General features: G+C 41.8%; 1 protein-coding gene across 2 annotated transcripts in view; it reads left to right on the top strand.

Moving 5' to 3' along the window:
- tead1a (TEA domain family member 1a) overlaps positions 1 to 24,583 on the top strand; it is a 47,184-nt gene that overhangs the window by 6,000 nt on the left and 16,601 nt on the right. The window contains exons 2-6 of one of the 2 annotated variants that reach the window (XM_040035981.1): positions 12,376 to 12,841; positions 19,218 to 19,282; positions 21,123 to 21,185; positions 24,051 to 24,182; positions 24,403 to 24,452. In XM_040035981.1, the coding sequence (XP_039891915.1) occupies positions 12,637 to 12,841; positions 19,218 to 19,282; positions 21,123 to 21,185; positions 24,051 to 24,182; positions 24,403 to 24,452 (515 nt within the window). In that variant the 5' untranslated portion in view covers positions 12,376 to 12,636. The remainder of the gene's footprint in view (positions 1 to 12,375; positions 12,842 to 19,217; positions 19,283 to 21,122; positions 21,186 to 24,050; positions 24,183 to 24,402; positions 24,453 to 24,583) is intronic. The other variant, XM_040035989.1, reaches the window with a different exon arrangement.

The raw sequence follows: 24,583 nt of genomic DNA, 5'->3' as shown, positions 1-24,583 counted from the left end.
GGTGTATTGTTAGCGAGACCTGAGTGGTGCGAACTCCATTTTTTACTTTTATGACATTTCTGCTGGAACGCGCTAACTCGGGAATAAAGTAATTTCCCAGTTCTGACTTCCAAGGCACACTTAGAAGTCATAGTATGACTACATGTAAATTTAATCTTTTTGTGCAGTTTATGTTATTATGAAAGTTTCAGTATAGCATTACATAGAAGTGGAAGGAGAGATAGGGAATGACATACAACAAACATCCATAAATAAAGCTACCAGCGCAAGGCTAGCTTACCTACCATGGGCTCTGAGCTTGTTACAGTAGCTCAGAAATGTCACAAATGAAGACTTTCAAACCAGTGCTTTGTTCTGCCTTACTTAATGTTGATCGTACAGCTCTCCAGGCTGTATTTTGAAGCCTCAACATTAGAGATTTAGCTGCTGCTATGTTCCCATATTTGTATATAGTGAAATTAAGTGTAGCAGCAAGTCATAATAACAGTTGCCTCAAGGCGCATTATACTGTATAGTAAAGACACTTGGAGTATTAGAGGGGAAACGACAATCAGATGATTTCCTGTAAGCAGAACTTGGCAAGAGAAAAGAAACTTCTGGCACACCCAACCTCAGTGAAGGGCAAACACCTGCCATGACTGGTGTGGGGTGGAAAAAGGAAAGCGTAGGGAGACGACACAAAACCAAAACTAGTTTAAAACTCAGTTCGAGCAACAGAGACTATTGAAATGCTAGAATCTCAAATTTTACAAATTATTTTTTAGATCGTTCAAGTTGTCCTTAACTAGTTTTTTTGTTTACAAAGTTAAACTCTGGGAGGGACAGACGACCCTCTGAGAGCACAATAAAATGTCAAAAATCATTCAAATAAAAGTTACCCTAAAAAATGATTGATGATTATACTTACTTCCAGAGATATGAGTTAATGGCACATTATAGTAGATTTTCAGTGAGTAAACAATTGAGCTGATTCAACATAAAGCAGCATTTTTTAAAATTTAATTATTCCGCTGTTGATTTGTCCCCCGGATCACCTTAAAGACCATTTGTTCTGATCCTTTGTGGTCTGTGATAAAGTCCAGCTGGAGTTTCAGCTTAGGAGAGAGGAATCCAAAACAAACAAACAAATGAAACAGTGCTGACAAAGCACTATATTTAAATAAGGGGTGTGCAGCCGCCACAATCTCTGCCTCTTTACCTGCTACTGTCTAAATAAAGCAGTACCCAAGTTTTAATGGACCACAGATGGAAAACACAGTTCAGGGGCTAATTCGTTTTGTACGTGTGTTTTGAGTAGAGAGGAGCTCGTGTTGGCTTTAGAGGATGTAATCGTGGCAACGAGATGGGTAGATGGAGGTCACTGTACTCTTTTTCGCATCCATGCAGCCGTACGCTGTTCCTTTACTAGGTGTGGGTTAAGACTCACAGATGCACGCACATGCAGCACACGTGGTGTCTGCCTCGGCACAACGCTCCTGTGTTCACACTTATTAAACGGTGTTGTATTGCTGTAACCTCCCCAGGCCTCCCTTTCCTCTGGTGGAGGATATTGTCTCCTGCGTGTGTGTCTGTGTGACGTGTGACCCCACCCCCCTCATCCTCCAATTTCCCTCCACCCTCCCAAGGAAGAGACTGGATAATGACTCTGTCTGACTCAGCAAAAAAACCAACCTAAAGCTGGTGGATGAGGAATAACGGTAAGGACGGCAAGCAGAGAGGAGAGCTGCTAGCTGAACCTTTTACCGTCATATTTCAGGAGGAAATAAGCACTTCACTGTATCAGTGTGCAATCTGTGACCAATTACTGCGTGTGTGCATAAATGGTAATGCCTCCGTGAGAAGAGATGGTGAAATAATGAGGAGCGCATGCTGTGAATCACAGCCTCTTCACCACTCATAAAGCAACTTTCTCTGTCTTACTCAAGTGCGTATTAGTGCCGAGAAAGAATAAAAGATGCTTTGCAGGTTTCTTTTCACTGATGCAGCTTTATTATTCAGCCTGATGAATATGTCTTTGTTTTTTTTTTTTTTTACAACATGAAATCGGGTCAGAACTAATCAGAAGAACTGGAGACGTGGATAAAGGGTTTTTTTTTTCAGTCTGTCTTCAGCAGAATGAACTTATCAGTAATGGATTAATTGAAATCGTGACCAAATTATATCAAAAAGTCTGAACTCGGACACGTGCATCAATGCCAAGTCAAAAATCACATGTGACGGAGTAGAAAACTGATTAAAGTCTACATTAGAAATGGAACCAAGAATAATCGGCTTGGTCTGAATGGAAGGCATTTGTAGGGTCTCATATGGATTATACATAAAAGTAGGTAGCCACTAGTGAAACCAAACAAAACACCTTTCCAGCTTCAGATCACGTGAGAAACGCTGCTGAATATTGTTAGTATAATGAATTTAATTAGTACGATACTGATTTCTGTTGATTGCTGTTCAGTGCAGGGTATCTAATGCTGCCGTTCTTACAAATATCTTAGATGAAATTTTATATCCTGTCTTCTGCGCCGTGGTCATTTCAGCCGTTTGATATTAGGGTTTCGTTCACTACAACTTTCTTATTTGTGTCTTATGGGAGTGGACGAGCACAAAGGACAAGATCCCCATCAAAGCAGTCATACTGTGATATTGTCATACCAACGCATTCTCACCCTTGGGTGCTACAAAATACAGTTCTGGCAAGTAATGTCATTACACCTCTCTTTTGGTGTCGGTTCCTTGATGCACCAGCTACAGCTGTGTGTGTATGTATTTCTATAGATGTATAAAGGTGCTGCTTTTGTGACCTACAGAGGCTGTACTAAGAGGCTGTGCAGATGGGAGTTCGTCAACCATGAGTTTGCGGTTTGTGTCCTTATCTGACTCTTGTGTTTTTGCACTTTTTTTCCCCCACTCGCTGATTATTTTTTCAATTTATCTTTTTCACTTTTTACTTTGACTAACACTCTGTGGTTGGGGTTAGTCAAAGTAATGGAATGATCCTAGTTTGGGTAGGATAACCCCCTCCTAAAAGGATGCCTTTGTAGACAAAGGCACACCAGCAGTGTTAATTGTAACCTCTGGAATGAGAGTGGGCTGGTCATACTTTCTAAACTGCAAGAGAGTTGGTGTAAAAAGGGAAAAAAGCAGAGTTTTGTATTCATGTGGTCAGTGTGTGTATTCAGTTCAAATCCACTCAGTTTAATTATCAAGTTCTTGGATTGGAGTTCCAGTGACGTCCATCAGTGCTGGAAAAAATCCTTTCTCCCTGTAAGTTTTTCAGTTGAATTCAGTTTTATTCATATAGCTCCAAATTACAACTACAGTTGCCCAGTTGCTTAAGGGCTTTGTATTGTAAGGTAAAGACGCCGCAATAATACAGAGAAAACAGAGAATTGTTGGCTGACACAACAATCAGATCACCCCTATGAGCAAGCGCTTTGGTGACAGTGGGAAGGAAAAACTCCCATTCAACAGGAAGAAACCTCCAGCAGAACCAGGCTCAAGTGGGGATGGCCATCTGCTGCAACTAGTTGGGAATGAGTGGTGGAAGATGAGACGAAGACATGCTGATTAGTTAGTTGACTGCTGATCACGTTATTTCACTCGATTTGTTAGTGTTTGGCACTAGTGTACAATATATCGCAGTAACATTTAATATTATTTTATGCCATCAGTACATTAAGGTAGGAATGTACCTGCTTAAGCAGGTGCTGCTCAAGCCAGAAGTAGACAAAGGCTTGCATCCTTGAAAGGTTTTATGTGTAGTTTATCCTTTCTGACCCTTAAAGACATCCAGTCTCTAAACCTTCGATGCCCTGGATAATAGATGTATGAGTTAAGACTTTCTGTTCTGTGTATTTGTGTTTGAATGTCGATTCTTTTTTTTTAACATTTTAAAGGTTTCAACCCTTGGTTTCAGTTCTTTAACTCTTAACATGGGCTGTTTATCTGCGTGGAAACAATGCCTCCTATTCATTGCCTGCTTTCGTTCCTTGGATGTCCACATGTCTGCATGTTCGCAGCAGATATCTGCTTGTAGAGATTAGGATGACCTTCACTCTAATGTGTGCAAAGCTAAGTAAATCTGGTTGATTAGAAGTATAAAATGCACAATGTTCTGTGCTCATTGCATGAATGGCATGTGCTCAGTGTTAAGGAAAGAAGGGGGAACCAAAAAGCTCAGTGAACTATTCCCAGTACATTTGAGATGCCATATATTAACGGTTGTAACACAGTCACAGTCTGTTATTCTGGAAGGTTCTGGACCAAACCTTTGAATATGTGACTGTCCTCCCTCTCTTCTATAGTTATGGTTTTTTGCTTGTCTCTCTGTGTTTTGTCCTTTTTAAAAAAAAAAAAAAATCTTTGTTTTTTCTCTTCTCTTGCCTCTTGCCCCCACCCTCCCCCACCCCAGCCAGTTGTGGCAGATGGCCGACCCTCCCTGATCCTGGTTCTACCCGAACTTCCTGTTAAAATGTAGTTTTTCCTTCCCACTCTGTCACCCAGTGCTTGCTCCTCGGGGGCTGAGTCTGTAAATTAAAGTTCAAGCTTTGAAAGTAGTGCAGCACACACAATGTAGATGGTTTTTTTTTCCACAGTAAACACTTAAATTTTGAGATTATTTTTAATTGTAGTATTCTTTTTTAATAATTAGAAAAAGAAGACTTATAGCGCTGTGGTGCAATGCTCCTATCTGTTAACTTTTATTTATAAGAAATCTCCAAATGACTTACATTTTTCATATACTTGATTCTGAGACAAACAAAAACAAACAATCAAGCAGACACCCCCCCCCCCCCCCCCCCCCCCAAACATTCTTTGGACTCATTTACATATTTAACTATTTGTAGCAGTGCTTTACATAGTATTTATATTTATTTTTACAGAGCATGGGGTATGTTTTAAATGGACCTAAGCACATACATGACCACAAACAGTTACAAAACGTTGTGTAAATCCTCTTTGACACACAAACAGTTTTAGAAGAATCATTTCCAAATATTTTCCTCACGTGTAACAGTAGTAGCCACTGCGACCTGACCTGACGTTACTGAACTGGAGTTATTTGTTTTTGTTGACCAGAAGTGCTTGGCATGTGGGACAACCCCTCCATTAGCCTGTTGTTTGGGATATGTGCGTTCACCAAAATGCTAGCATGACATTAGCACTCCACCCTCAACTATGGTCACTTCTGATCACATGGTAGCAGCCAATATATAACCATTAGCATCCACTAATAAAAGGGTGTATCAATGGTAACATCCATCCTTTATGTACAGTCTATGAAGCTTACTTTAGCAGGCAATGCTCTGGATTTTTACACAAGGACAATAATTCCCCATCACACAGATTAGAGGACAGGCAGGTAAAGGAATGCCTAAAGTCTGAACAGATTGTGAAATATTCATTGGCATTTGCACATCTGTTGGATGAGTGCTAGGAAAGTTCAGTACTGCAGCCCCCGTTATTTGTAACATCCATGTTGTAGCAAATCCCACCTCAGATGTTGCAAAGTCCTTATATTCAAAGGTTTAATTTACTAGAGTAGTAGATATGTGCATGCATTAGTAAGAGAAAATAGAACTACATTTTTCTCTTTTTCAGAATTGTTCCTATAGTGATGACCAGGGTGGAAGTCAGGGACGGACGGCACATCAGCTCGGCCCAGAATCACACATTTAAATACATTCTGACTGCTTGAATAACATGAGGTGTACTTGAATGATTTTTACCTTGGGACCTGTGTTGTGGAGGCTATTAACATAGGAAGATGAATGAAGCACCCCCGAGTCTGCTTAGATATTGAATGCTTTAGTCACACTTGCATACTTGTAAAGAATGAATATTGTGCCATATGGTCCTTGAAGTAAAATAGCAATATTAAAATAAGCAGAGTACAAGAAATGTCACCCGTGATGGTGAATAATTCTCTTTGGGCCATATGGGCTACAACATTAAAACATGGCTAAACATTATAAAGTGGAACAATGTTTGCTTTGAGGATTATGGGAAAATCCTCTTTTTATAAAAACCGGTGTGTGTGTGTGTGTGTGTGTGTGTGTGTGTGTGTGTGTGTGTGTAAATGTTGGAAGCAGTTGAAACAGATGCCGTTGAGTGGTCCAACAGAAGAATGAGTGAAAGGAACTGCCTAGGCTGGGATAAAACATTCAACTTGTATAGCAACACGACCTCCTGCTGATGCACACATACAAGCACAATTACACACACAAACAGGTCTCTTCTGATAATGCAGACAATCGCACGCCAGTAAAAGCTTCCATCTTCATTATAACCTCCATAAGCGTTGCATATTTGCAAACACACGCATGTAGCAGGCCTGTGGAAGAGCTGTGAGAATCAAGTGAAAGTGGAAGAAAGGCGACACACGGAGAAAACATGAGAGTCCGAGGCAGCTGCAGGATTGTGGCTGTATGCCCCGTGTGTGTTCTCCTGAGGGCTGGCACTGACACTATGAAGCCTGCTGTCCTGGCTCGAGTGGCCCGGGCCTGCCTGGTGACAGAGAGACACGCAGGGAGGGGGGGTGCCCGGGGTGCAGAAGAGTCGCCCAGTAGTCAGAGTTGATTGTTGTGTGACTAATGTCTCTCTCCAGCGTCCATCTGCTACTGGGCCCCTTTCATGGCTCACATGAGCCTAACTGTAGTTCTTATTCTTTAACCTCTCCTCTTCATCAAAACCTTCGTCCACACAAACATCAATGTTAATATCAAACTACTGGATTCCCTGAGATACAGTGGCTGTATTTAGGAAGATTAAGAATCTCAAATGGGTTATTTATTTTGACAAATATAACAAAGTTTTTGCAGTTAAAAAGATTTTTTTCCCTTTCTGCGATTTCTGAGCAGGTTTATATTTTAGTCCGAGATAACGGATGCACAGTGATGAAACCAGAAGTTCTTCACGGAGCTTTACACCAAGTTCGAGGTCAGTTTGCAGCCGAGAACCAAACCCAGAGAACCTTTCATGTAGAGATTAAATTATCCTCTAAATACAAATACTTAGAATTTTACTTTTAAAAGACTTAAAGTTGGGGTGTGCCGTTGTTACTTACACACTGTGCCGTCTTACATGGAACTTACAAATCTCACAGGCCTTATTCACCACTGCACGGTCTATGTTTGGCTTTTAATGGCTGGCTTTGTCCTTCTGTAGACTCACATTTCTTATATTCTTATTTAGAGGCTATTCTTGGTCTACTTACTGACCTACAGCACATTCTTCTCCTTCTTACCCATAAAGCCCACACCGAACTTTGAAAATAGACTTTCTGATTTGCAGATCTCTCTGGTGCAAAATCATGTAAATCTCATAGACCTGGTCTCGATAAATAAATATAAAGTTATTTTTACTGACTTTGACACAGTTGCTTCATTCTGCAAATGATATGAACAGTGCTGCATCTGTTGGGCATGTTGGCAGTATAATGTTAGCTTTGTTGTTCTACCTGGCGGCTATTACGTATTCGTGTTTAATACCACGTAATCCCTACACACCGGGATATACTTTGCATAATTTCCTCATGTATTCCACCACAGTAGATGATGCAATCTCATGATGTGGTTGAAGTGCACACTAGTGTTTTTTTTTTCCCCAACATCAACCAAAGTAAAACATGCATCCATCTAGGACATCATATCATCACCCAGGTTTACCAAAAAGAGGAAACTTCACAAACTGAGGATTCATCACAAAGTGCAAACGTGTCTCCTGAACTGGAAGGCCAGATTAGATTCAGTGAAACCAAGATGGCAGGAGGACACAAGTCTAGAAAAGGCTTGGAGTGGCTCATGATCTGAAGCATTTGTTTATGATTGTGGTTTGTTAAACTACAGTTGAGCCCCGTGTACAAAAACGGCTTGCGAGGACTCGCGAAGATGGAAAAATTTGGAGAATCTCATATCGTTTCAGCCTTTATGCCATTTTAACCAGTTAACAGCTGGTGGATGAAGCTCCAGTTTATGCAAACGTGATCTTGTCAGTTTGGTTTTTTTGCCTTATGCAAAAATTCCTCTCATTAGAACATTTGCATGGTTTCTTTATGCTGATGAGTGTACCGTAATGGAGTAATTCGTGTGAGATCGGAACCACAGTCTGTCTTCCTGTAATGCTGACGAGTACAAGCTTTTAGCAATATTTTAAGTACATTTTTACTTGAATGGGTATTTACACTATGAACCCCAAGAATGAGGTTCACAGACCTCATGTGCAGAGAAGTGAAATATAGCGAGCATTTATTCAGGCTGAGCTTGGTATTTAAAGCCTGTTGCACAGTGATAAAAGTGGTAGTGTTGAGTGTTTAGATGCAATAGAGGTTATAAATGTAGCTGTGAGAATTAAAACGCCTTTGAATTTAAGCGTAGGTGGTCTATTGTCATCACTTCAGCATAGGGTCTTTAAAGAGGTCAAATGTTTTCTGAAGAGCTCTCCAGAAAAATGCAGAAATATTTTCAGATGAAGAAGAAATTCCACATTTCTGTAACACGTCTTAAACCTACTGGTTTGAGAGCTTCATCTCCAGTCTTTTTTTTTTTCCTGGGTGAATCTTTGAATGCAGGAATGCTTTTATGCTGAAATATTATTTAAGCTTTCCTTTTTAACCAAGGTTATGGGGAACAAAGAGCTCACTGACTACACGGAGGTAGCAGACGCTGATACATTTTATTTGGGTGTCAGAATGGGGCGAAACAGTTTGAATACGCTGCTTAGAGATTGTAATGATATTTGATTACTGACAGCTCTGAAGCACCTTTATTTTATTTTATTTTTTGATCTCCTGTCCTAAGCAATGGGTCGGTCTTCTGATTATTTATTTTTGTAAAGAAGATATTTCAGTTTGACCATTGGAAGTTAATCCTCTGCTAACAGTTCACCTGTGGAGTCCTTCAGGTCTCTGTTCATGCCGCAAATCTCAGAAAGTTCAGTTTTCTATGTGTGTGACTAAAGGCAGACACGTGAACACCCCATAGCTCACGGTCGGTTCACTAGTGGACGTATGAGTGCTTAGGCGACCCACTAAGGCGCCGTGTCATACATCAGCTGTTGTCTTCACCTCCTGTTGGTGGTTGTAAATTTCACCTGATACTCACTTTGCATCGCTAATGGTTGTTTTGACTGTGCTAAACTTCACTGAGATTCCACAATCTCTGGTCACCACGTTGCTGCTTGTCTCTTCCTTTTTCTAAGCCCCTTTACGGTCCTTTCTTGTAAAAACTATAAAAGAACACAAATAAGAGAATCCAGGTTTTATCTTAAATAAGAAAGTTAATTTTGTCTTTTGTCTTTAATTTTGTGTTTCTTTTTCCTTTGCAATGGCACAAATAACGCTTTGTTAAACTTATAAAATCCACTAAATGAATCCATATAAGAGACTCAGCCAAATGTGCTTCATTACTTAAATCCTGCACAGAACAGAATTCTTGTTAAGAAAATCCTCTCGTCTTGTCCTGAATTGGGTAAGATGAGCAAGATGGATGGAAAATGCTATCAGCTCCTCAAAGGTCAGCTGATTTATACATGTTTTTATTAGTTCTTTAGTTTTAAAGATAAAGTAATTTTAGCTGAAAATGTAGCAATAAAATTTAAAATGCACGTCCACTGGTTACTCTTCTAAGAAGTATTTTTCGGACTGTATATTTCCGCTGTGTTCATTTTGACAGTACATTTTGATTTGCGTTTTCGTAGTCTTTTGACTAAAATGCTCTTTAGTTTCAGTCAAATTTAAGTTGTCTAATCTTATGATGTTTAAAAATTTGAAGTCTTTCAGTTGATTAAAATACAAAATGTTTTTAATGGTGAGAGTTGCTCCACGCAGTTTATAAAATGTCTTACTTCCCTTTACTTTAAATGCAGAATGTGTCCACATGTTTACTCTCTTCTCTTCCTTCAAATCGTTGACATTTTGTAGCGTAATCAGTTCTGATTGGATCTCGTCTCTCCAGAATATTTCCATCTCGTTTTTATTTATCGACAAAAAGTCATCATAGTTTTTTAACTTGGCTATTATGTTGTTTTTGTGAGGAAACAAAGAGTCACTGATGAAAATTATGACGAAAAGTAAGAAAAGTCAACAAAGTTCATGCTGGTTTTGTGCTGTTCTGTGGGTTCATTGTCTCTAAACAGATGTGAGATGCAGCTGGAATTGACCTTAATCAGTAGTAGAAATCAAAACTAGTCATTTTATCCTCTATTTATTATAAAATATTGCTCAGTGATGCTTTAGACCTTGATTTTAATAGGCTGCCAATGTCAGTGACTGACTCTGATGGGCTTTAAAAAGCACTTTACAAACAAAAATGAGTCTAGTGTAATATTGTGCTATCACCTTCTGTTAGCTACCATATAGAAGCAACATATTTAAGCGTAAAGGTTGAAGGTTGACAACAAATTAACAAGAACTGACTTATTTAAAGAATGTTGCCATTGACGTATCAGTGAAATGACTGTAACGTGAAACTAGACGATCACAGCGTCTGTATTCTGACTTCAGCACGAAAAGTCTCACAGAGACACCGAAACTTGTAAGAAATCCAGCTGCTGCTGCTCATTGGTGCGGGCTGCTGGATGAATGAATCTTTGTTTGAATGGGGAAAACTGCTGGAGAGGGATGGGCGGGAAGAGGCGGGGAAGAAAGCCACGATGGGAAGTTGGAGAGGAAACGGAAACGAGGGTGAACAGAATGAGCATGAAGAGAGAACCTGGGGACAAACTCTAGTAAAACCAGCAGATCCCTTTCATTACACATGTCTGTAATTCTCTGCCAGCGGATGTTTTCTTGTGGATTCGCAGCGTTTTCCCCCAGGTGTTAAAAACCCTCGAGCTGAACGCTGGTGTGCAGACGAGGTTAAAATGTGTCCAAAATGTTGCCTGCTGCTTTACATGCTTCAGTTGCATGTGTGCTTATTGTCAAATATAATTGTGTTAAGTATAGACACACACACACACACACACACACACACACACACACACACACACACACACACACACACACACATATCTACTTCACACTGCAGGCTTGTTCGGGCTGTGGCAAGGGGACAGTGCATGGGAAGTGTGAACAGTAGAAGACCAGACAAAATGACATGTGTTCGCCCAAGGGGCTGGCACAGTAATTGTGTGTGTGTGCGTGTGTGTGCGTGTGTGTGTGTGTGTGTGCATATGGTGGTGGTGTTTGAGTGTGGTGTGTACTGCGCCAACCCTGCTGTTTACCATGGGGGATTTTAGAAGAATTGTAGGCAGCTGGCAAGCCCCTTCAGTTTGTCTTTTTTCCCCTCCCTGAGTCTGTCGCTGTGTGTAGTAGTAGCCTGCCCCTCACACGCTTGCACTCCTTACGTGCATGGATTTGATGTACCACAACGGTTTTAACAAAATAGGCAATTTCCTTCATGAAAGGAAGCAATACTTTACCTCTTGCAGCTGGAATACAGGCTTGCTACATGTTGATCGGAACTTAAAGCTACATTAAAAAATATTTTCCTGGTTTAAAAAAAAAAATCTGACTTAATATCAGTGTGAATCACAAAGCAGGCTGCAGAGAGAGAAGAATGGCACCCCTCCATTATGTTTGTCCCATTTTCTGAAATGAAATTCTGGGATGTGGTGATCACACCTGCACAATGCAAGCTGAAAAGCAAAATTTAGCAGTGAAATCCGTATTTGTCTCCTGAACATGACCGAGAAGCTCATTGGACGGAAGGCGCTGGGTGATCAGTTGATCCTTTCCTCTGGGTTTGGGGGTGTAATTGTATCAAAACTTTGACTCTAGTTTCTTTTGTCATTTTCTTGCTCTTTTTTGTGTTAGTTTTTTGATAAAACATAGGCACAGCCACAGTAAGACTGTTCGCTGGAAAAGCGAGGCACCCTTATGAAGCCTCGAGCTGATTTTGTTTTTGCTGTCGCCGTCTTGGTGCTTTGGAATCGGACATGACAAGCGAGAGGCGCATCTGTCTGTGGAACAGAACTCAATGTTTTATTCAAGCGTTTGATCGCAGTGAACACTCTCCTGATCGCTTTCACAGAATAAGGGATCAGAGGGACGTTTTTCCAGAGACTTTTATACAATCGGGAGTCTTTTTGGAACCAGAGGAATCTGCCCCTGCTGGTCAGTGTTGGCTTCAGTTTCCAGACCCTAAAGCTGCATCCGTCGTTTACAGTCAGTGGTTATAAGCAGACCCCTACTGTACCAAACAGTAAAATTATTCGCAGTTTCAATATTAAAGTGTTTTTCAATAGCGTGCCACTTTGTCTTGTCTTATACGTGAGCTTGTGTTGCTGCAGTAAAATTTAATTTGCATATATGGGAAGAATCAAGTTTGAATATTAATGACTAATACGATACTTTTCTTTGTTATTCTTCTTTTCTTGTAGAGCTCTGAGGTTGGATTTTGGAGCGGCTCACTCACTTTTCTACAGTTCACTAGTCCTTAAATTTTTATTACTGGTAGTTACCATTTGGAGCTACCGTCAGTTTCTAGTTGGCCACAGCTGGCCGTTGTTACTGGGAGTTAGTTATTACCATTATAGTTCATTTTAGCTTCAGTTTATCACTAGACTTTTAATTACTTTATCAACTTGGCATCAAGGCATTTGCACTGAGTACACATCAGCTAGTTACCGTTAGCTGCCAGTATGGAGCGCAGTAGCTGGAGTGGCAGTGAGAGTCCAGGGGAGGACATGGACAGACTGAGTGATTCTGGAGGGGACAAGACCATGGATGGGGATCCCGAGGGAGTTTGGAGCCCGGACATCGAGCAGAGCTTCCAGGAGGCCCTGGCCATCTATCCGCCCTGTGGAAGGAGGAAGATTATACTGTCGGATGAAGGGAAGATGTACGGTGAGTGATGGGAAATCAGGGCTGGGTATAAATCAGTACAAGTTACTGACACTTGAAAAACTGAAAAAGGTCTTTTTCTCATATCAGTGTAGATAAACAATGGAAAACAGTTTTACTCCTCGCTTAATAAATGTTCCTATTGCTTTGGACTGCGAATTACAGGAGCTGTTGTGAAAGTGCGATGCACCCCGTGTGCTTTGTTTTGGTTTCTTCACGAAGGCGCAAACAAACAGAGGTCACTTCTTTGTGTTGTTCTACAACCGTGGGCCATATTTAATAAGTGTGAATAATTTTGATAGTTCGTCACTAATTCACACGGTATATGTGGTAGAATGTGATATAAACACACCGAGCGACTGGCCGAGCTGTTGAAATGTTCGCTGTTGTGTCAGACGGTGCGAATAACGACATAGACGGCTGTGGCGGAGGCTTGTCGCGCAGGGCAAAGTGTCAGAGATGCAGGGGGAGGAAAGAGCCGTAAAAGAGAGGAAATAGAAGCAGGCTATAGGTGCGCAGTGTGTGTGAGCGTGGGACTAGAGAGTACTTATATGTGTGTGTGTGTGTGTGTGTGTGAACTAATAGAGTGATGAACAGATGGTTCTCTGGCTGCCACCAGCTGCGTCCCCCCCCTCCCTTTCACCCTGTTGTTTTTCTTTTTTCCTCTCTTTCGTCGTATCGCTCTCTAGTGAATACTTCTTGAGTTTTGGGAATCGAGAGAAAATCAAAATCAGTATCCCAAATATGAGATAGTTATTTCCTCTCATATAGGTCAAAGGTCCCACACAGACTAGAACGCTAAATATGAGCCCCGAAAGAGGGCGGCCATATTTGTTTGTCCCATTAGTGAGGTCAGGTCCTGTTCATGGGTGATCTGGCTTACAGTCTGTGTACCAGTGCGTCTCTAGGGTGTTTGGTTAGGTTAAGGTCAGGACTTTTTAAAGCACCTTAAAGTTATACTTTTAAAAACTTGTGAATTGTCCCAACGTCACAGTTTCCTTCAACCATATCGGAATTTTTGCAATTTTAGCGAATCGTCTTCTTTTTTTAGCTTCATGTTGTTGTTTTGCTTCAGCTGTCCTTTTCTTTGAACCCCAGAGACACAATAAGAAGAGTTTCTAAGCCTGTAAAGCAAACTTATGTAACATTAATGCTATGATAATCTATGAGGAACATGATCTACTATAATTAGATGTCTTAAAACAACAGCACTAATGTTCTGTGTGCTGGTGTAACTCAGTGGTTGAGCAGATGACTTATTTGCTAAAAGGCTTCTGGGTTCGAGTCCGCCCTGGGCCATTTCCTGTGTGTTGTTCCCCTTGCTCTCTCTCTCTGCTGTTCTACTGTGCTGTCCAAAATAAAGGTGAAAATAAAATTAATACATTTTCTGATGTGTAGATCCGGCCACGTGTGCTGTTATGGAGGGCTATGGAACAAAAATAATCTCGCTGCATTATTTGGCTGAGTTGTGATGCAAAAAAAGCCAGCCAGCTTTCAACAGAAATGAGCTAAATGTTCTTTCACATCCCCTGGTCATTCATGGATGCACTGCTGCTGTTCTCTGAATAGAGCAGAAACAGAGAGAGGTGTACCCAAAAAACCCTAAACGCTACGGACATGCACAGGTTGGAAGCAGCAGCGCTCTCCTGTCGCGTTGATGCTAAACCTCGCGATCGACCTCCTTTGTGTTCCCGATCAGTTGCCGATCAATCAGACTCATTCTGTTCTCTGCCTTGGTGGCATGTTCGGTTGTTTACCTTGTTGACTCTGTGTGCAGGTTGTTGACATGTTTATCATGGTGACCTAATCGAGTTAGATGGTGTCTGTTTTCAGAGGCAGAGCAGGAAAGGCGAAATGGCAAGAAGGGATGAGCAGCATTTGGCCACAGAGACCAGGGGTTTTAATCATTGCCTACAACATCTGTGCAAAGCGGAATTATAAAACAGTATCTCGTTTATTGTAATTTTTAGCTAATGGAGCTTGCAGGATCGAATAGGCTCTTATTTTATTTCATGCCTGGTGTGTAATCGGGCTCTTGAGGCTTTGTTGATTTTTTTTGTTTTTTAATGATTTTTCTGCTTTTTTTCCTGCTTGCACAGAAGCAAAATACAAGCTTAGTTATTAAAGGCAAACTTAAGCATCTTTAAGGGTAGATTCGCTTTCTTTGACATTACATTAAGGCACACTGAGTGGCTGGTAAGTTGTCTTACAGTACAGAGGAGAAACGAGTAATACCTGATAGGCAGGGGACTACTGCGGTTCTAGAAACACCCCCCACAGGGTGGAGGAAAATGGAGTGAAACGTAAAAGAAGAAGAAACGGGTACAAAAAGTGCCGGGATAAACTTAGTGGATGAGAAGCTTAGAAACATCATAATGTGGGTGCATATAACAGGGAATGAAAAGGAGAATAATGGCTCTATTGTCCTTGGGAAAGATGCATCAAAAGTACAATATAATGACCAGTGTCTTTGTCTCCTACATATCCTATAGATCTACTGACTAATACACAGAACGGCATCTGTCTCTTCAGCGGCGAGCATGCTCAAACCAGCTATGTCACAGGGGGCTTTACTTATCGAGAATAACAGTGGAAGAAGTATAGACTGTGACACATGTTGGCAAAAGTTTTCCAGTCACATGGTGTAATACACACCTACATTTTCTTCATTGTAAAAATGTAATCGTCTTAAACTGGAGGTTGCATCCTTCATTGGGGCTGAATGGTTTTGGTTCTTTCCAGTCGACATGCCAACAACGTTGCAAAATCAACTTCAGCGAAACCAGTTACTCGACTTATATGACTCATTTTGAAGATACTCTTCATCTTCCCCTAAGACAAAGGGCTAGCTACCCTTCTGCCTTTGTCTCTTCATTTTGAAATCCTTTAGATGGCGAGGAATTGAATCCTCACGTGCCCGATGCGTGACTGTATTTTTTAAATGTTTCTTCCTGTGTGTGCGTTACTGTACCCCGCCGATGTATCTATATTGTTTTTTACCTTCTTAGGGGCTGTAACCTACCCAAGCTTCTTTTCCAGTAATAATAAAATACAAATCATAAGACTCACTAAATTTCAGGCTCACTGCCGCCTACTTTATGTGACGTTATTAAGAGAAAAGTTCCTCAAATCGCCGCTTTTTTCAGCTACATTTGTCTTTATTTCTAATAAATCACATAAAAGTAAAGAAATTTCTTTTTAAAGGATAATTCAGTAGAAAACAAATTTACTCTTAAGCCAGTGTCTGGTCAGATTAGTGTGGTTTTCACTATGTGATCAGCAGTGCTGACAAGCTTTAAGCACAACACCCAGATCTTATCACCTTATGGTGAACATGTGCGTGAGCACGCGTCTGCATTAGCATTTATTTAAGCCCTGTTTGGCAAATGGAAATCTGGTAGCCTTCGCTCTCCTTTTAGCTGTCTCCACAAACACTTTTAAAAGGAAATATCTGTTTTTTTAAGCTGCTAAATGCTCTCCAGCTAGTCCGTGACTTCAGCCGTCAAAGCTGACGTGTGCTGCTGCGAGTAACAGGATTTACGAGACCGAAGGAAAAGAAAGAGACGCAAAAACAAAGCAAAGAGGAACCGCCGAGTCCTGCGATCATTCCCCCACAAATAACGAGTCGTCTTAGACCACTGTAATACGGAAAAAACATTTTTTAGTCCACGTTTAATTTCAGTGTGCACTGTAACTAAATTGGAATAAACTGGTATTAATACTGAAATTTTGGAGTGGTTTCAGAATGAAAGGAGAAAATGAATATTAAAGGCTTTATTTGTTGTCAGAGTTGAGGGTTTGAGTCTTTTACTGGTTCTATCCTCACAGCTTCTTCTTGTTGCATGTTTTAATCATCACATTATTCCGTTCCCTGACAGCGGCAGTCGCGTTAACATGAGAAACTTAACAAAATATCATATTATTATCAGCACTTTGAAAAACAATATTTACACGGTGCTGGGAACACTCAGTCAACACTTCTTGGTTCCTTTGAAACAGGTCGGATACCGTGATGCGCTACATATTACGGTCGTCCAACATTAGAGTAAGTCGATGTTACCAAATCTCTGCAGGTGGCATCACCTGGCAGTAAAAGATTAACAGGATTTGGTTACTCTTTAAAAGAACTGGCAGCTTGTTTGTAATAAATGAAAGATTAACTTCAGTCTGCACCAACCAGGATTTCAGGGATTGTGCCTTGGAGGACAAAGGGAAGAGCCTCAAATGAGTGCAAATGCAAATCCTAAAGGTTTAGCACTTTAAAAACTGCTTTTTGGATGTAACGAACAGAAACTCCCACAAAGCTGCTGCGAATCCAGGCTCTAGGCCAGTGTTTGGCCCCTGTGGTCTCTGAGGTCTGTCCAGGGTACACAACAATACACACCACTCAACTCCAGCCTTGTTAGCGAGCGCGGTCAGCGAGGCCTTGACCTTATTCTGAAAGGGGTTTTGAGCTATTCTATAAAGCAGCTGAAGCTCTTAATCACCCCACTAAGAGAGCGACGGTGTAACAGTAATGTACTGCGGCTAGCGGACAGGAAAGAAAAGGCGCATTTCTAACCACACAAAGTGCAGGAAGCGACTGATTTAGCTTCTCCTTCTCACTCGTTCTGCCTCGTACCACCTCGTATGCACCTTCGTATTGTAACCCTGTGTCGTCGTAGCATTACGTCACCAACCCGGCTCTTGTTTCCTGTGTTTTCTGGAACTTTTTTCGTGTTCTCAAATCAGCTCTAAATGGTTCAGAATCACATAACAAACATGTAATTTCATTACTTTTCTTTCTTCCCAGTTTGTCGTCTCCATTAATATCGGCTTGCACGCGGTGGCCTCAGCCTAGAGATAGGGAGCTGGGGGGAGCACGGGGGTTGCTTCTGTTCGTCACGGTTAATGACCATCTGACTTTGGCCTTGAAGTCTTTCACTGGGCAAGTAGAGAGAGATGGAGACAGAGAGTGGAAGAGGGAGGGAGGGAGCAGACGGGAAGCCCATTCACTACAAGAGGGACAGAGGAGGGGGGAAAAGGAACAGCCAGAACACAGGATGGATGGATGGCCGAATGAAGGGAGGGAAGAAAGTGTGTTTGTGTGTGCGTGCGTGTGTGTGTGCTGGAGAGTTTTTGAAAGAGAGGGAGGGTGAGAGTGAGGGATGTGTGCCGCAGGGTTAGTGAAGGATGATAATTCACCGTTAAGCCTCCTAGAAAGACCAGCTGGCCCCTCTGGAGTCAGATGTCAGCCTCCACAGCCAGGACTACTCAGTGTGTGTGTGTTTCTGTGCACGCGTTCACAGCACGCACTCATGTTTGCGTATACATCTATGTGTACTGTGTGTGTGTGCGCGTCTGCGTGCTGTCGTCAGTCACAGCTTTTGACTGCTCGAAGGAAAACACCTGCATGGTGAGCTGTAGATTTTATCAGTCTAAGCTCCATATCTCAGTGAGAGTGGGACTGCTCAGAAGGTACACACACACACAGACACACACACGCATGCACACACACCATCTGCTAGTTAGTTAGGGCTATTGTTGCAAGCCATTTGGGTAGTGTGTAGAGGTTTGGCTTTGTGCTGATCTTGACCATCAGTTGGCCAGCTGGCCCGACTTTGGTTTTCCACTTGGTTGCAACAGAGAACAGATCGGGAGCGAAACCAAACCAAACCAAACTGAACCGCATTTGCTTGTTAGCAAATAAAATTACAGTCAAATTACATAATTTCCTGAAATCTGTAAAATGGTCTGTCGTCCTTAATTCCTAAGGACTGTAAAGCTGTAATATAGCCAGGCGGAGCAGGCCTAAGTTAATATGTGCAAACGACCCCTCCCCTCCCCTTCGCAGTTTCTCTGGATGTAAAAGTTGTGTTTTTCTGCTTTGTTTCTCACTGCCTCCCTCTCCCTGGCTAATCTATACTAGCCAGGTCATGCTGAGTCTGCTGTGCTCCCCATTGAATGGGTTGAATTATTCAGCATCGTAAGCGTGCGTGCGTGTGTGTGTGTCTTTATGTGTGCGTGTATGTGTGCACGCGTAAACACGGGTACAGCTGGCCTGCTGGCTCCTTTAATCAGGGGACGGCCGGTCCGCATGAATGCCTGTATTGTTGGGTCATGTGTATTCAGGGCCGTGGCGTGTGTGATTTTATGTGCATGTGTGTATGTGTGGACGGCTCAACAGGGGTATCGGTGATTACAGCGTTTCTATGTGAAACTGCACGTCAACCAGGCCGCTGGGTCAACAGCTCTAAATCAGCCACTAAGTTGTTTGTCAGGGTCATATGATTTCTGCGTGCGATTGTCCGCGTAAACGAAAGACCGGTCAAATGGGGTTTAACATGCATGTGGGCATGCATAATGTTTCATTACTATGTTCTGTGTCTTGTGCCTCCAGGTCGAAACGAGCTGATAGCCAGATACATCAAACTCCGAACGGGGAAGACGCGAACAAGGAAACAGGTAATAATGGGAGTGCGCTTTAAATCCAGTCATGCCGCCTACAGTATGGATCGCCACGTATCCCATTATACAAAGAGTAGCTTGGAAAAAAAAAAAAGATCTCCAACTGTCGGAAAAAAAGCACAGAGATTTAAAGAATATTGTTTCCCCGATTAGCTGTTGATTCAGCAGTGCAAAAAAAGCCCATTCAGGTGCAGCTACAGTCAGCTATACTCAGTGTTGGGGAGTAATGGAATACATGTACCTGTGTTACGTATTTAAAATGCATAATATGAGTAACTGTGTTCCACTACAGTTACCGTTTAGAAAGGTGGAATTCAGAATACAGTTACTTTGTTGAAATAAAGGGATTAAACAGCAGTCTTTTCCTGTTTCATGCCAGTGGAAACCCAAACAAAAGACGCATTAAGAGGCTCTAATGCCTGTGTCTCAATACCTGTTATTTGTCTGTGAGCGAGGGAGGGAGAAAAAGGTCAGTGGAAAAGTACGAGTTGTCATCGAGCAGAAACGGGAGCTGGAAGCATGTAAATATAATAATAACCACTGCAGCCAAAAAGAGTGCCTGACCAGCCCAGTTGTAAGTAAGCTATTAAGACTCGACTGTAGGCTGTGTTCGTGTTTTCCTCCGAAACAATAAGTTCCGTTGGAGCAGCCTTTCAACGCCTCTCTCTGTCTCTCGCTAGCAAAGTCGACCCAGACAACAAAGTAAAGCTAGTTTTGGGCGACAAGCCCGACACAAACCCGACATAGTAGCCAGAGGTCCCTTTACTACGGTTCGGAGCCGCGGACCTGTTTTATATACGCGCGGAATAGTTTTCTATACAAGATTGCTGCAAAAAGTGCAGCCTTACCTAATGGCCACCTCCAAAGTATTCAGAATACGTTACTCTCATTGGGTAACGTAACGGAATACGTTACAAAATACATTTTGGGGCATGTACTCTGTAATCTGTAGTGGAATACATTTTAAAAGTAACCTTCCCAACACTGGCCATGCTGGTTACTGATCCTGATTTTACTAGTATCATTGTTACCTCGAGGTAAAGATGTGTGTGCTTAGTAAAGCTCCGGTAAGTGTGATAGTGCAGCTGGAGCTGTAAGCCAGCATGCGCAAGCTAACCTCTGATGTAACTATAACTGTAGTTTTACTGACGACCAACCATCCTTTTATATTATATACACGTGCATTTTGGACCTCATATTGTTGACTATGGTTATGTTCCATTGATGGATTTTAATTGGAGTATATGTGTATTATGTCATATTGTGTGCCATATATAATGTGTTTATTCTGCAGTTTCATTTCATTTTAACATAACGGTCGTCCAGTCAAATAAACTGTGTTGGAAAGTGTTGTGTTTGTTGTCACAACAACCAAATGTGACATCTTCTCTGTGCTACTAGAAAGGAAACCAGGAACGTATTGTCCGACTAACTGCCTAGCAGCTGCGCTACTGTTACAAGTTGAGCAATGATATAAATACAGGAGAATGATAGATTATACCACCCGTCTGTTTAGAAACACTAACTGGGTGTCTGGATTTTTATTTATTTTTTAATTATTGCATGTCAGTGAAGTGTAATCTTAGTATCTGAGCTCTTGGCCCGTGTTCCCAGGTGTCATTTTGCTTGCTCAAAAGATGTGCATAGATGGGTCTATTCACTGTTGTCAGGGGAGGTAGGTGTGTGTCTGTGTGTGCGTGTGTGTGTGTGCACCCTTCCAGTGTAGCAACAGTCCTTTCATAACCATGGCAACTCACTGTTTGGTTCTTCCTCCTCTCCTTCCTACCCTTCAACCCCTCCTTCACTTCGTCCTCTCCTCTCGTCTCCTCTCCTCCAGGTATCCAGTCACATCCAAGTATTGGCCCGAAGAAAATCCAGAGAATTTCAGTCCAAGCTAAAGGTAAGAGACCGCACAGAAACATTTCCAGAAAAATCCTCTGCTGCTCAGGAAGTGTTGCTGCTTTTTCTTTTCCAGTTTGTTTGCTATAAACACAGATGATTAGTGAGGATTTGCTGTGATGACTACAGTGGATGAACAGAGTGAAAACAGCATCATCCACAGAACTGCAAACAGATTTTTCTACGTTAACATTAAGAAATGGAATGAAAGAAAAATCACTTTTTAAAATTTGGAGTCTCTGAAGCTGTCCTGAAGAAGCAGTGGGAATCTGTGGCTGGCTGCTTTGCTCTTTGCTTGTTAATGTGACGCTATAGCTGGGAGGACGCCTGTCACGTTGACACCAGTTTCCTAGGTGTATAATTAGGTCTGTTTAGGTTTTTCACTCTCTCATGTTTCCTCCTCTTCCTGTCATTCTCTTGTATCCATACATTATTTTGTCCTTGTCCTCTTACTCTCTCTCTCTCTCTTTGAGTCTGCTAATCTTGTGTCCTTAGTATCTTGTCCTTCTTCGCCCTTCTTTCCTTTTCTTCCTCACAGTTGGTTGTAATTAACTTTATGTAAAGCAACAAGGGAGCGCTTGTTTTCCGAGAAGAGCAGTCGGAATGAGAACAATTGTTTGCTTTCATAAAAGAAACAACAGATGGTTAATTGAAGTTTATAATAAAGGTTATTCAAATTCATATAGATCCTTTTGTTGATGATACACTATATGTTTAGGAAAAATTGTGCATGTCTCTAGTGTTGCTTTCTGATTTATTTATTTATGTTTTACCCCCCTTAACAATTTTCTAATTGGTTATACATCTAATGACAAAAAGCTTCTAGGGGGGTATAAGTGACGATTGAGAGCAAGTACTTCTTTATGTGTCTATACATTAATTTCAGTTCTTGAATATTATACCTTTTAACCCACAAATAAGTCGGTAATTGTCAACAAAGGAGGTGGAAAGACCTCTTTAACCGTAGACAATCTTACATGAGATCACGCCACTGATGATGGTTGCGAGTTCTTGGGCCGTACATGTTTTATAACAGACAAACATGTGTATGTGTGAGTGCTAATCTCGTCACCACGTGGCTTTCTTGAAGAGCTGCACGCATCTCTTATGTGACTGTAACGTGTGACGTGATTAACTGTGTATATGGATGGCTCTTATGGCCAAAAGGTTGTATGACAGTCTTTGGAGTAAAATGAAGGCTTGATCAGATGATTAGGTCACAGAGCCCGTCACTAATCCATTAAAATGAATTGACCTGTAGCCCCTGAAGGTTTTAATATTGATTATAGCAGTGCCCGTAGTTCTCTCAGGATCACTTTAGCCAAAATAGGATTGTTATTCCATCTCCACTAATTTATACATGGAAGGCCTGAGGCCTTTTAGGTCCCCCCTAACAGCACCTAGAAGCCACCTGTGAGATTGATTAGGACAGAAATGGCAGGAAATGGGTTGCAAAGTAGCTTGTAGGGCAGGCAGCAACTGTATGCAGGTATCATTACACATGCAAGATTTCCCAATTGGTTGTGAAGATGGTTATCAGCTTAGCCGTCAGCGTACGTGGGCAGGGATTGAGATCGACTGAGCTACCGGTACTGCTGGCTGAGCTTGATCTTTTGTTCTGCCAAAACCAATGCTCCGGTGAGTTTCGGTGGAGTTTGTCCTCTTTGCCACCCTCTGTGCGTAACACTTGACCATTTAGAAAACCGAAATATTGTAGAAAAGTGGGAAGAATGGGGAAAGTGTGAGCTCAGTGTAGATCACATCCCAGACCATGAGACCATTCAAGATACAAGATCATCAGATAGTGTGTCTGCTGTCCGAGTAACATTTGCTGCTTCGCAGATTTAATACATTTTCTGATCATCTATTAAAAATCAAACTACGTATGCGACTCTTTGTGTGGATTTCACAATACTTCCTCATTCAACAGGAACAGGATCATTGGTGATTTTGAAGGAATGAGTTGAGGTCAAGGTGGTTATCATACCCATATGGCTCCTGGTATTTAATATGAAAATCCAGCATGATTCCCATTTCAGTGCCTCCTATAATGTTATTACCTCCCCTAGGAGGAGAGATTTCTCTCAGTGCCAATTAACTTGAGTGAAGCAGCCAATTAGTGATTCTCCAGCTATGGCAGTGGCTCTAATTCCATTTCTTTCAGCTGTTTCATGAGTTTCATGCTGCCTTTTTGTTCACGTTATAAATAAGCCCACACCATCAAGCTTATAAATCTGCTATATGTTATCGTTTGCCCCGAGGCAGCAGCTCTGATCAGCAATGTTCACCGCGCCGTCTGAAGCACATTCAGCTCTGCTGTACACTTTGTGCTCGCCGCTCACCACTCATGTCGCCATGATTTTCCCTCGAGGCCACAAGCAACATCACCACACCCAAATGACACGCACAAAAAGACAAAGCCCTGTCCCCTGAATCGCTCTGAAACGTCACAGGGACAGTTTTTTACAAAGCAAGAGATTTAGATACGAAAGAATGTAGCCTGACCCTGATAAGGGTGTAAAAGAAGCTCCTGTAATTATTCGCTTGGAGCTACACGGTGTTTTGTTGGCAAATGAGCTGCTCCATGTTGGGCAGTTTACTTAAATTGCTGTACGTTAATTTGTGCAATCAAAAAGTAGCAGGAAAGTGGCAGCCTGATCACATCCAGTCACACAGGGACAGTGTTTTCCCCTCAAGCTTTAATATTTAAGATTCCATTATTCAAGACAATTCAGATTCTTCTTCTCAATTTCATGAATTTTCCGGCTTTTTATGACTCACTGCTGATCTGCACAAGCTGCACGGTAATGACAATGTTCAGAGGAATGACGATGTTAATGAGTGTGTGGTGTTTGTTTACATGCAGGACCAGAATGCCAAGGAGAAAGCTCTGCAGAGCATCTCCTCCATGTCCTCTGCTCAGATCGTCTCAGCCACGGCCATACACAGCAAGCTGCTGCCTGGGATAGTCCGTGCCAGCTTCCCTGCTAATGCACAGGTAATACTTGCGCACACACGTGCATACATACATGCATACATGCATGCATAGATACACAGATGTGCTGTATTTATTCTCTGTGAATAAATACAGGGAGTAGGGGATGAATAGAAATAAAGCAATCTGAAGCGGCAGTGCACAAAAAACATGCAGAGATTGCATTGCATGCATGGTTTGCATTCTCAGTCCAGTGTATTAATGTGCATGTGTGTACTTCCAGCTGTGGCAGGGGATGATTCCTGGAGGACAGTCCAGCTCCACCGCAGAAGAGTGAGTCGCAGTCACCTTACACGTTCTCATCCAACTTTACATGTTTTCTCTTTTGTCCATGCTTGCACAACTGCAAACTATCATGCATATTATGCCCTTTTGTAGTAAAATAAAATAACAGCGACTGGTCT

This window comes from Simochromis diagramma, unplaced genomic scaffold (assembly GCF_900408965.1).
Source record: "Simochromis diagramma unplaced genomic scaffold, fSimDia1.1 OVJJ01000333.1, whole genome shotgun sequence".
Taxonomy (NCBI): Eukaryota; Metazoa; Chordata; class Actinopteri; order Cichliformes; family Cichlidae; genus Simochromis; species Simochromis diagramma.
The sequence above is the reverse complement of the archived record's forward strand: the minus strand, read 5'-3'. Positions and strand labels throughout refer to the sequence as shown.